General features: G+C 43.1%; 1 protein-coding gene across 6 annotated transcripts in view; it reads right to left on the reverse strand.

Moving 5' to 3' along the window:
- The window catches only part of LOC140482022 (nmrA-like family domain-containing protein 1), a 118830-nt gene extending 105749 nt beyond the window's left edge, over positions 1-13081 (reverse strand). For 5 of the 6 annotated variants that reach the window (XM_072578860.1, XM_072578859.1, XM_072578858.1 and 2 more), the window contains exon 1: positions 12970-13081. In XM_072578860.1, coding sequence (XP_072434961.1) covers positions 12970-13009 — 40 coding nt within the window. In that variant the 5' untranslated portion in view covers positions 13010-13081. The remainder of the gene's footprint in view (positions 1-12969) is intronic. The other variant, XM_072578857.1, reaches the window with a different exon arrangement.
- Between the last annotated feature and the right edge of the window lie 316 nt (positions 13082-13397).

The raw sequence follows: 13397 nt of genomic DNA on the forward strand, positions 1-13397 counted from the left end.
CAGTGGAGTGTCAAAAGGATCAGTGCTGGGTCCACTACTTTTCATAATCTATATAAATGATTTGGATGTGAACGTATGAGGTATAATTAGTAAGTCTGCAGATGACACCAAAATTGGAGGTGTCATGGACAACGAAGAAGGTTACCTTAGAGTACAATGGGATCTTGATCAGATAGGCCAGTGGGCAGATGAAGTTTAATATAGATAAATGCGTTTTGGGAAAGCAAATCTCAGCAGGAAATGGTAAGGTCTGAGGGAGTGTTGCTGAACAAAGAGACCTTGGAGTGAAGGTTCATAACTCCTTGAAAGTAGAGCCACAGGTAGAAAGGATAGAGAAGAAGGCATTTGGTATGCTTTCCTTTATTGATCAGAGTATTTAGTACAGGAGTTGGGAGGTCATGTTGCGGCTGTACAGGTCATTGGTTAGGCCACTGTTGGAATATTGCATGCAATTCTGGTCTCCTTCCTATTGGAGGGATGTTGTGAAACTTGAAAGGATTCAGAAAAGATTTGCAAGGACATTTCCGTACAGCTCATACTGTCCAATTCTGGCAAGGCTGAATAGGGTGAGGTGGTTTTTCCTGGAGCGTTGGAGGCTGAGGGGTGACTTCTGGAGGTTTATAAAATCATGAGGGGCATGGATAGGATAAATAGACAAAGTCGTTTTCCTGAGGTGTGGGCTCAAAAGTAGAAGACAGAGGGTGGTGGTGGGGGGTTGTTTTTCAGACTGGAGGCCTGTGACCAGTGGAGTGCCACAAGGATCGGTGCTGGGCCCTCTACTTTTGTTATTTACATAAATGATTTGGATACGAGCATAAGAGGTTTAGTTAGTAAGTTTGCAGATGACACCAAAATTGGAGGTGTAGTGGACAGCGAAAAGGATTACCTCAGATTACAACAGGATCTGGACCAGATGGCCAATGGGCTGAGAAGTGGCAGATGGAGTTTAATTCAAATAAATGAGAGTGCTGCATTTTGGGAAAGCAAATCTTAGCAGGATTTATACATTTAATGGTAAAGTCCTAGGGAGTGTTGCTAAAGAAAGAGACCTTGGAGTGCAGGTTCATAGTTCATTGAAAGTGGAGTCGCAGGTAGATAGGATAGTGAAGGCAGCGTTTGGTATGCTTTCCTTTATTGGTCAGAGTATTGTGTACAGGAGTTGGGAGGTCATGTTGCGGCTGTACAGGACATTGGTTAGGCCACTATTGGAATATTGCGTGCAATTCTGGTCTCCTTCCTATTGGAAAGATGTTGTGAAACTTGAAAAGGGTTCAGAAAAGATTTACAAGGATGTTGCCAGGGTTGGAGGATCTGAGAAACAGGGAGAGGCTGAACAGGCTGGGGCTGTTTACCCTGGAGCGTCGGAAGCTGAGGGGTGACATAGAGGTTTACAAAATGATGAGGGGCATGGATAGGATAAAGAGACAAAGTCTTTTCCCTGGGGTCGAGGAGTCCAGAACTAGAGGGTATAGGTTTAGGGTGAGAGGGGAAAGATATAAAAGAGACCTAAGGAGCAACGTTTTCACTTAGAGGTTGGTACGCGTATGGAATGAGCTGCCAGAGGATGTAGTGGAGACTGGTACAATTGCAACATTTAAGAGGCATTTGGATGGGTATATGAATAGGAAGGGTTTGGAGGGATATGGGCCGGGTGCTGGCAGGTGGGACTACGTTGAGTTGGGATATCTGGTCGGCATGGACGGGTTGAACCGAAGGGTCTGTTTTCATACTGTACACTTCTATGACTCTATGACTCTAGAGGGCATAGGTTTAGGGTGAGAGGGGAAAGATGTAGAAGTGACCTGAGAGGCAACGTTTTCATGCAAAGGTTGATGTATGTATGGAATGAGCTGCCAGAGAAAGTGGTGGAGGTTAGTACAATTGCAGCATTTAAAAGGCATTTGGATGGGTACGTGAATAGGAAGGGTTGAGAGGGATGTGGGCCAAGTGCTAGCAAATGAGACTAGATTAGGTTAGGATATCTGGTCAGCATGGGTGAGCTGGACCAAAGGATCTGCATAGAATGCTGCACATCTCTGTGACTCTATCCTGAACTAAAGTGAATCAATACAAATAGGTCTACATATGTGATAATTCAACATCAAATTTTATTCATCCTGGTCACATTGCATCTGTCAGGTCAATGTTCACTGATCCTAAGAAGCACAGAATATTCTTTTCATCATTTTGGTTCAGTGTTTAGCACAGTTGCTTCACACTATCAGGACCTGGGTTCGATTTCACACTCTGACGACTGTGTGGCATTTGCACATTCTCCCCACGTCTGCCAGTTTCCTCTGGGTTGGTGTTTCCTCCCCCAGTTGAAAGGTATGCATGTTAGGTGGATTGGCTATGCTAAATTGCCCATTGTGTCCATGGATTTACAGGCTAGGTGGATTAGCCATGGGAAATGCAGGATTACAGGGACAGGATAGGTGGGGGTGGGTCGGTGTGAACTTGATGGACTGCATGGCCTGCTTGCACACTGTCCTGATTCTATGATTTTGACCAATGAGAGAATAACTCTCTGTAACTTAAGACTGTATCCCAGATAAAACCATGATGCACAAGACCAAAAGCAGGTCAACCTCAAGTTTGCAACCTAGGAAGTAACTTGATGGTACAATAGTATTTGTCGACCCACTAGAGTTGTCTGGTTACGGTTGCCAGTTCTGACATAATGCAATGTTAAAACTACAGCATTACACTTATATTGACAAAAATACCCAGGCCCCAGAAGTTAAAGTCACTGGTGTTACCAGTGGACAAGTCTATCCCAGACTGAAATCTAGCTTGATAGATTTTTTTTTAAACTTAATGAGGTGGCATTTCACAGAAACACAAGCATACAATGCTGTGGATTTGGTTTGAACAATTAAACAAATCTGTTATGCAAAAGAAATAAGTACAAAATAGAATAAATCAAAGTATTTACATAAACACAATTTGAATGATTGATATAGACAATCCCATCTATCCCAACACCAACACTTCATAGTATTCAAACAGAAAAGATAGTTCCCTTCTTTCTCACATCTATAGGTGTGACATAACTGTCTCTTCCAACTCCTAGTCATGAGTGTTGAATTGCCTTTTTCTGAATTAGTCACTCAACTGAGTTTAGATTTTCTTTGCTTCAAAAATCCCTCATACAAATACCTCTGGGATGAATCTCAAACTAAAACCACTGCACAGAGGTAATCTATTTCCTAATCAATCATTCTCAAGTATCTCCTTTCTGAAGAAAAAATGTTTCTAATTTAACATGAACTGACCAAAAGCTTTCATTGTTATGTGATTTTCCTCTAAGCAGAAAAGATCATTTCCTCATTCTTCAATGTTGATAAGTAATATTTCAGAAGAAATTAAAACAACTATATAAAAAAGATGCTGTGCCTCTAGAATTTCTAACAATTGATTCATACATGCATCTTTTTGTAGAACAATCCAACTTGTAAAAATCCATTTTATTTCAGAGATTTTCTTATTTCAAGCCAACAAAGTCAATCCATTTCTTTTATCACTCAAAATTTTCATTGAGTGTGAATTATCCTACAAGGAACCATTATCTATATAACATTCAATAGTCTATTATCTTCAGTATAGCCAATGTACAGAACCTCTCAAAATAACTGATGAGTAAAATCCTACAGCCACTATCTGAAAGAACTAGTATTTCTGCAGCAAGAGCTTGGTTAATAATCTTTTCTTTTCAAATGTAAAGGACCACATTTACCATTCTCACCAAGATATGTCACGACACCAAAAGTGGTAGAATACCCATCGGGAAGAATAACATGAAAAGCATAGCCAAAAACATTCTTCAGGTCACTTAAGGATCAGAAGTTAAATTTGCAATAATGTTTATTTAATTTCCTTTGTATTTTTATTTGTTATTAAACCATTCTTTATTTTAGGATTTTTCATCAACGTACTTAAATCCAACACATCAAAACTAGCATTTGGTTTAGTCTGCATGCCCGGTCAGTTCAAATAGCCAATCAAGCTTTAAAATGTAAATATACAAATTAGAAGCAAGAGTAGGTCATTCAGCCCTTTAAGTCTGATTCATCATTCAATAAGATCCTTGCTGAGCAGATTGCAAACTTAAATCCACATTCCTGCCTGATCCTGATAACCTTTTGCTCCATTGCTTAACAAGAATATATCTGACTCTGCCTTAAAAATATTCAAGGCTTTGACCTTGTCAGGAAAAGACATGCAATACTCAAATTATCCAAAGACTCACGACTCTGAGAGAAACATTTTTGTTTCATACCTGTTTAAATGGGCACCCCTTGATTTTGGGTTTCAGAATAAACTCAAAATTCTCCCCAACAATCCAACTTAAGAGTCTGTTTTGCCTTGCTTTCCTCGAGTTTACCCTCAGGTTTTTGTTGGCAACCACTAAATCTTCCCACTCGTGCTTTTAGTTCTACTTTTCAGCTGCTCTGTAATGTTTATTTCGTTGTCTAATCTATTTGTAGTGACTAACCTGGGCCAAACAGGAAGCCCTGGCTGACCAACCTAAACAGGGGATGGAGATCTCCTCAGTTGAGGACTGACTGAGAGCTAGCTGGTCACACAGCCAGTGTGCTCCTATGAGGAGAACTGATTTCTGTGCTGGCTGAATTACAGCCAGTATGTACTTTTGTTTGTTTGTTAGAAAAAAATATACACAGGGGATTTTGAATTTCCTCAGTTCAGGGGACCAGCTCTGGGATGGCTGGCCACAGCTAATGTACTGTGCACAAGTATATGAAGGGTAACTTGGCGATGGGACACTGTACAGTTATTTCACTATTAAAAATGTGGTATCTCCTTTCATTTCTCCACCTGCCAGGACTACTAATATTAGATCCACCTCTTGTTCTGTTGGAGGCTCTTTCTTCAATACCAGAAAAAGAGTCAACTCCAGATCCATTTTCAAATCTGCAACATGCTTTCTTACTCTCCATTCTTCCACTTCACTCTGACAGTCTATGAACCTCACACTTTTGGCATTATAATGAACATTCAACATACAATTAAATTTCTGGAAGCTTTTACTTTATAGATAGGGTTAACGGCAGGTGTCTTTTCCTTAAGAGCGGGGATTTCAAGACTGAGAGACATATTTTTAAGGTGAGAGGAGAGAGATTTTAAAAAGACGAGGGGAAATTTCTTTTTACACAGATGGTGGTTCGCATGTGGAATTAACTTCCCGAGGAAGTGGTGGATGCAGGCACAGTTACAATGTTTAAAAAATACTTAGACATTTACATGAATAGAAAACATTTGGAGGGTTTTGGGCCAGGAGCAGGCAGATGAGACTGCTTTAGTTTGGGATTATGTTTGCATAGACTGGTTGGACCGAAGAGTCTGTTTACATGCTGTATGACTCTATGCCCCATAGCAGATCAACTGACATGTCAAAAATAATTATCATGGCAAGTTTCATTTTTGCTTTTGCTTAGAGAGTCAACATAATATGATAAGTATCCCACTGGAGACTACACCAGCACTTATAAAATGGCATAATTCAGTTACTTTATGTGGAAACACAACTCTCTAAGCAACCTTAATGTATACTAATCACCAATCCTCAAGCTAACAGCATTTTTGCATTACTTAATCTTGTGTTGGTCCTCACAACTTAGTAATCACAATAACATTTTAACCAATCCTGTACTGTCAAACAGCAAGCACCATTGATTAATCCACATTTAAAGAAATCTGCAACTGACACATTCATCACCGGACTAAAATTCCTTGTGAGCAGTTTAATTTACTCAGGTTCATCATTATCTTTATCCCCTTCCTTAGAATTATCTTTGTCATGTCAGTTCATAGCTCTTGCTTTTGCTCTGGGCAGTTCACGCATATACTTTGAATTACACCTGAAGCTATTCGTTGGGCATACCAGTGATTCCTTCTCCTGATACTGTTGTTCCAACTTTGTCTTCTGCTTTAATAACCTGATCTGTTAACAGTGCTTGCATCCACATTCTGTCTGCCTTTAATCTGCATTATAGCGATTCCATTGGTTAGTAACTTGAACATTTAGAAATCTGGCAATCATCGAGACATCTATTCTTTGTGACATATCAGAATAATTCCTTTGTTCCATAAAGGCTGAAGGATATGACTGTTTCCCCAGGATTCTCTTTAAGGCAACTGACATACAATTCAACAGGGTCTTCTCCTGAGAACCAAACACCTATCAGAACCAGTTGTGTTCCCAAGTGAAATACTAGTATTGAATACCAGTAGTGATAAGGGGATTCTCAAATTGAATTTCGTCCATTTTTTATATAACTTGTTAAAGTCCAATATACATTCATGAATGATCTGTCTTGCAAAATCTGACCATGTCCCAAAACAATTAAGAGATCATCTTGTTGATTTCAGACAAGATCACTAATAGATGGTCCAAACCTTCATCACTGTTCAAGTACTTGGCATCAATCTCACAAAACATTTTCCTCTAATTTTACTTCTTGTACAAAGTGACAAGGAGATCCTGTAGCTCAGTGGGTAACACGCCAACGTCTTAGCCTTTCCAGGACTTGATGGTCAAGAAAGGTGCTTTCATAATGTGGTCAAACAGGTATTAAGTTGAAAATCCCAACATACAAAAATGTCAGGCCATGAAGTCAGTAAATATTCCTGGTCATCCACATGACGGAAAGAAGTTGGAGTCCACCCTTGTGGGGGAATCTAGAACTAAAGATCTTGATCTCAAAGTAAGGAGTCACCCAGTTAGGACAAAAACAATAAAGAATTTCTTCTCTCAGATGCAGTGAGTCTGTAGAATTCTTTATTGCAGAGGTCTGTCAAAGCTGGGTCATTATGTAGATTCAAGTATAAGACATACCAGATTTTTAAATCAGTAAGGAAATTAACAGTTATAGAGAAAAGACAGGAAAGTTTTATAGAGTTATACAGCACAGAAGAGACCCTTTGGCCCATCGAGTTGAGCCAACCTATCTGCACAAATCCCACTTTCCAGCCAAAAGCCTTGAATATTATGACATTTCAAGTGCAGTTAAGAATTATCCAATCTGTCATGGTCACAGTGAATCACAGAATGCTATGGTGCTGACAGAGGGCACTTGGCAAATCATTTCCAGACATGGCAAAAGTAGATTCGATTTGCTGAATGTCCTACTTCTCCTCCTACATCTTATGGTCTGCATTATCGCTTGCAGTTCAGGCAGCATCTAAGTAGCTTCGAAATCGACGTTTCGGGCAAAAGCCCTTCATCAGGAAGGGCTTTTGCCCGAAACGTCGATTTCGAAGCTACTTGGATGCTGCCTGAACTGCTGTGCTCTTCCAGCACCACTAATCCAGAATCTGGTTTCCAGCATCTGCAGTCATTGTTTTTACCTTGTATCAGCCCTGTCCACAGCTCAAGACTACAATATGCACATAAGAGTATTCTGTTGCCACTACACAAGTCGATATCTCCACTTCCTTTTTTTTGCTGATTGTATGATTTAGACTCCAATGTCGGTGTTATCACATGCCAACAACACATATTTGCTTTCTGCCATTTTCCACAATTGCCTTTGGGATATTTGTTTACTATCTGAAAAAAGTCTTAATTTCCAACCTTCACATTTAGGCAACCATTTTCTGCCTGCATATTACGTTTTAGAAATCTGGGTGGTACATGCTTTTATCAACAATTATTCTCCAGAGATAATTGTTGCGAGCACAAATTGTCTCACCCAAGACTGGTTCTATTTTATTTGTTAAATACTTACCAACACATGTTATGCACCTAACACTAGGGGCAATTTAGCATGGCTGAAAATGTGTTGCTGGAAAAGCGCAGCAGGTCAGGCAGCATCCAAGGAACAGGAGAATCGACCTTACGGGCATCAGCCCTTCTTCAGGAATGAGGAAAGTGTGGCCAGCAGGCTAGGAGGGACTTGGGGGAGGGGCGTTGGAAATGCGATAGGTGGAGGGAGGTCAAGGTGAGGGTGATAGGCCGGAGTGGGGTGGGGGCGGAGAGGTCAGGAAGAAGATTGCAGGTTAGGAAGGCGGTGCTGAGTTCGAGGGATTTGACTGAGACAAGGTGGGGGGAGGGGAAATGAGGAACCTGGAGAAATCTAAGTTCATCCCTTGTGGTTGGAGTGTTCCCAGCCGGAAGATGAGGCGCTCTTCCTCCAACCGTCATGTTGCCATGGTCTGGCGATGGAGGAGTCCAAGGACCTGCATGTCCTTGGTGGAGTGGGAGGGGGAGTTGAAGTGTTGGGCTACGGGGTGGTTGGGTTGGTTGGTCGGTCCGGGTGTCCCAGAGGTGTTCTCTGAGACGTTCCGCAAGTAGGCGGCCTGTCTCCCCAATTTAGAGGAGGCCACAGCGGGTGCAGCGGATGCAATAGATGATGTGTGTGGACCAACCACCCCGTAGCCCAACACTTCAACTCCCCCTCCCACTCCACCAAGGACATGCAGGTCCTTGGACTCCTCCATCGCCAGACCATGGCAACATGACGGTTGGAGGAAGAGCACCCTCCAACCACAAGGGATGAACTCAGATTTCTCCAGTTTCCTCATTTCCCCTCCCCCCACCTTGTCTCAGTCAAATCCCTCGAACTCAGCACCGCCTTCCTAACCTGCAATCTTCTTTCTGACCTCTTCACCCCCACCCCATTCCAGCCTATCACCCTCACCTTGACCTCCCTCCACCTATCGCATTCCCAACACCCCTCCCCCAAGTCCCTCTTCCCTACCTTTTATCTTAGCCTGCTGGACACACTTTCCTCATTCCTAAAGAAGGGCTGATGCCCGAAACGTCGATTCTCCTGCTCCTTTGATGCTGCCTGACCTGCTGCGCCTTTCCAGCAACACATTTTCAGCTCTGATCTGCAGCATCTGCAGTTCTCACTTTCTCCTCGAGCAATTTAGCATGGCCAATTCACCTGGCCTGCACATCTTTGGACTGTGGGAGGAAACCCACGCAGACACGGGAAGAATGTGCAAACTCCACGCAGAAAGTCACCTGATGCTAGGATTGAACCTGGGACCCTGGTGCTGTGAGGCAGCAGTGCTAACCACTGAGCCACCGTGCCGCCCCAGTTTTTTTTAAGATAGTTTGCCCACAGTATTCATCATATTGAAAAAGCTACAATGAAGGAGATCAGCATAATAGTAAATTAAGTGACAATTATCTAGTGGTAAAGGCATATTTCAGCAAGTAGTCATAACAAGCATAAGGTCTATACTCTTAACTATAATTTGCATTGAAATAACAATTTTCAAGTTGAAAAGAGAAAGCTTTCTTTACATAGTATCTTTCACAACATCAGAACTTTCCAAAGCATTTTACAGCTTTTGAATTGTGGTCATTGTCATAATGCAGGCAATGTTTTACAAGGGAATTGTTCTTAATTGGGTAAATGTTCATGTTCCATTGGCTCCACCATTCTATTGATGTTACATACAGTCAGTGCATGGAGACAAGGAGTTCTAGCTTTCAGAGGGAGCAGATGTGTCTGGATCAGCAGACTAAGGTCCCAACAATTAAGTCTGACCAAATATGGTTGTACTTATTGTTACCTTGCAATAAATTTGTTTGTTATCTAAGAACAGTGCCTGTTCTGTTGATTCTCCAGAGTGGCGCATCCTTTACCACTAATCACTAGACAGACCCAAGACAAGAGAGGTAGTGGCAAACTACCTTAAATAACAGTGGGTCAGTTGGTAGCAGTCTTGCCTCTGAATCACAACTTTCTGGTTTCAAGTCCCACTGCAAGCTTTGGGCATAAACATCAAAGCTAACACTCCAGGATAGTTCTAAAGTACTTTTCTTCAGAGGTACTGTCTTTCAAAAATAAAATTAAACCAAAACTCCATCTGCCTGCTTGGCTGGGTGTATAAGTTCCCATGGAAGTATTTCAAAGAAGAGTAATGGAGTTGATATCTTGTCTGGTATTCCTTCCTCATCTAATTTCACAAAAATAGATTGTGGTCATTTTTGTTTGTGGGAGATTACCATCCACAAATTGGCTGCCAGGTTTCCTGCATTACAACAACAGCTTTACAAAAATGTACTGTAAAGTAGTTTCAAATATCCATAAAAAGCACTGTATCTAATGTAGGTCCTTATTTTGAAGTTCAAATTGGCGCTCTGGGAAAGCAATCCAGCCAGTCCCTTTCATCTGTTTCATCCCGAGTTTATTTCCCTTAAGTGTCTAACCAATGGTCTTTTGAAATAATTCACCATCACCATTTCCAATGACTAGGACATTCAAATCATTATCATTCATTGTATAAAAGATCTCTTCCTCACATGTCCACCTTTTGTCCAAAACCTTAAATCTGTATCCCCGACCATCTGCTAATAGTGACAGCATTTCTTTATCTTATCTGTCATAATCTTGTACAACTTCAACTAATTTCCACTCCATCTCCTTTGCATCAAGGTAAACACTGTGCCAGCTAGATGTATGACAAAAGGAGTATGACAATGTAGTCAATGTATCAGAGGCTACAGATGGGAAAAGTGACAAGAAATAATTTAACACAGTCGCAGAGGATGTTATTTGTGATTTTGATAATGATGGTTTCAACCCAATTGTTTTGAGGGAGGGTGGCGCAATTTGAAACAAACCCAGGCATCAATTTGGGATTTGATAACACTCAAGACCTTTTGAGAAAGAAAGATTGGAAGAGGGATGGTAGGTTGTTAAAGTAAGGGCTCGCAAGCAATATTCCCTCTTGCTGCACACAGACAGCTAAACCAGGCTGTGTGTGTCCTGATTGGCATTGGCATGCCAAATGCACCTTTGACATCTGGTTCCAGAGGTCGGTACTGCGCACAGGTCTTAGAGAGTTGCAGCCCAAAATAAAATTAGTGGGAATGCTGCTCTCACGTGCTGTATTTATGACAGCTCATGAAAGCAGATGGGACAGGAGACAGTGGAGACTGGGACATTGAATTTATTCAAGATTCAGTTAGCTAGATTGTTGATCAACAAGGAAGTTAAGGGTGTTGGGGGACAGACGGGCAGGTAGAACTGAGACCACTAATAGCTTAGCCATGATATTAACAAATAGCAGATCAGACTCAAAGCACTGAACTGCCTGCTCCTGCTCCTGAATTCATAGTAGCCAAGGACACAAAACAAATAGATACTATGCTCGCATGTGAAACTCTAGAAGTATTTTGTGCAATCATCCAATATATATAATTCTTAGCATCTAGGGGAATGTGGGGAAGTCTTGCTAATTCTTCGAGGAGGTGACCAAGCATGTGGATGAGGGTAGAGCAGTGGATGTGGTGTACATGGATTTTAGTAAGGCATTTGATAAGGTTCCCCATGGTAGGCTTATGCGGAAAGTCAGGAGGCATGGGATAGAGGGAAATTTGGCCAATTGGATAGAAAACTGGCTAACCGGTCGAAGGCAGAGAGTGGTGGTAGATGGTAAATATTCAGCCTGGAGCCCAGTTACAAGTGGAGTTCCGCAGGGATCAGTTCTGGGTCCTCTGCTGTTTGTAATTTTTATTAATGACTTAGATGAGGGAGTCGAAGGGTGGGTCAGTAAATTTGCAGATGATACGAAGATAGGTGGAGTTGTGGACAGTGAGGAGGGCTGTTGTCGGATGCAGAGGGACTTAGATATGATGCAGAACTGGGCTGAGGAGTGGCAGATGGAGTTCAACCCTGCCAAGTGTGAGGTTGTCCATTTTGGAAGAACAAATAAGAATGCGGAATACAGGGTTAATGGTGGGGTTCTTAGTCAGGTGGAGGAACAGAGGGATCTTGGGGTCTATGTACATAGATCTTTGAAGGTTGCCACTCAGGTGGATAGAGTTTGTAAGAAGGCCTATGGAGTATTATCGTTCATTAGCAGAGGGATTGAATTCAAGAGTCGTGAAGTGATGTTGCAGCTGTACAGGACTTTGGTTAGGCCACAGTTGGAGTACTGTGTGCAGTTCTGGTCGCCTCACTTTAGGAAAGATGTGGATGCTTTGGAGAGGGTGCAGAGAAGATTTACCAGGATGTTGCCTGGAATGGAGAGTAGGTCGTACGAGGATAGGTTGAGAGTTCTCGGCCTTTTCTCGTTGGAACGGCGAAGGATGAGAGGTGACTTGATAGAGGTTTATAAGATAATCAGGGGAATAGATAGAGTAGACAGTCAGAAACCTTTTCCCCGGGTACAACAGAGTGTTACAAGGGGACATAAATTTAAGGTGAAGGGTGGAAGGTATAGGGGAGATGTCAGGGGTGGGTTCTTTGCCCAGAGAGTGGTGGGGGCATGGAATGTGCTGCCCGTGGGAGTGGTAGAGTCAGAATCATTGGCGACCTTTAAGAGGCATTTGGATAGGTACATGGATGGGTGCTTAATCTAGGTTAGAAGTTCGGCACAACATCGTGGGCCGAAGGGCCTGTTCTGTGCTGTATTGTTCTATGTTCTAATCGTACATGACTTTGGTGAAACCACACACCAAAAAACTTAGAAGAATGAGAGAAGGTATTGAAACGTACAATATTATGAGCAAGCTTGACAGGGCAGATGCTGAGGAAATATTTCCCAATATGGGGGCTATCTAGAACCAGGGGGGCAAAGAGCTCTCCATTTAAGATGAAGGAACTTCTCCTCTCATTAATCTTTGGCATCCTATCCCCTAGCAAGCCCTATGGTCTGGATAACTGAATGTATTCAAAGCTGAACCAGGTAGATTTACAATTATTTAGCACAAATGAGACAGATACCACGTGTCAAAGAGCTGTGAGGCCCAACTTCATCCTGACAAGTGGGCGATGGGACTGATTTGTTTCCCGATAAAGGGCTAGCACGGACTGGCTGGGCCGAATGGCCATGGTGGGGGTGGGGGGTGGGGGGTGGGGGGGGTGCGGGTCCCTTCTTACCGAAAGTAGTGGATCCAGAGTTTGGGGGGGGGAAGAGGGGCTGGCACTGGATCCCGGAGTGAATTGGTTCATTGTGGAGAGTAGATCCCCGATCCCTCCTACTCACCGGAAGCGCCGAAAACAGCGACAGTCCGCGGGGCAGCCATGATAGGACCCGGGCCTCAGACTTCACTCCCCTCCCTCCTCCCCGTCCCCTTCAGTGCTCTCCCTCCGCCCCGGCCCGGTCACCGCCCCCTTCAGTGCTCTCCCTCCGCCCCGGCCCGGTCACCGCCCCCTCCCTCCGCTCCTTCATTCCTGTCCCCCCACCCAGCTCCTTCACTCCTTACCCACTGCCTCTCCGCCCGCTCCCTCACTCCCCCTCCATTCCTCTCCTTGTACCCCACCAGCTTTCAAACCCCCTTCCCCCACCTGAATATCCTCACTCACTCCTTGTCTGTCATTTCCCTCCCTCAATCCCTCCCCTGTCCCCAACTCCTCTCCCACCCACCCCTCACACTTCCTGCCCCCTTTTCCCTCCTCAATATCTTCACTCTC

Source organism: Chiloscyllium punctatum, chromosome 10, assembly GCF_047496795.1.
Source record: "Chiloscyllium punctatum isolate Juve2018m chromosome 10, sChiPun1.3, whole genome shotgun sequence".
Lineage (NCBI taxonomy): Eukaryota > Metazoa > Chordata > Chondrichthyes > Orectolobiformes > Hemiscylliidae > Chiloscyllium > Chiloscyllium punctatum.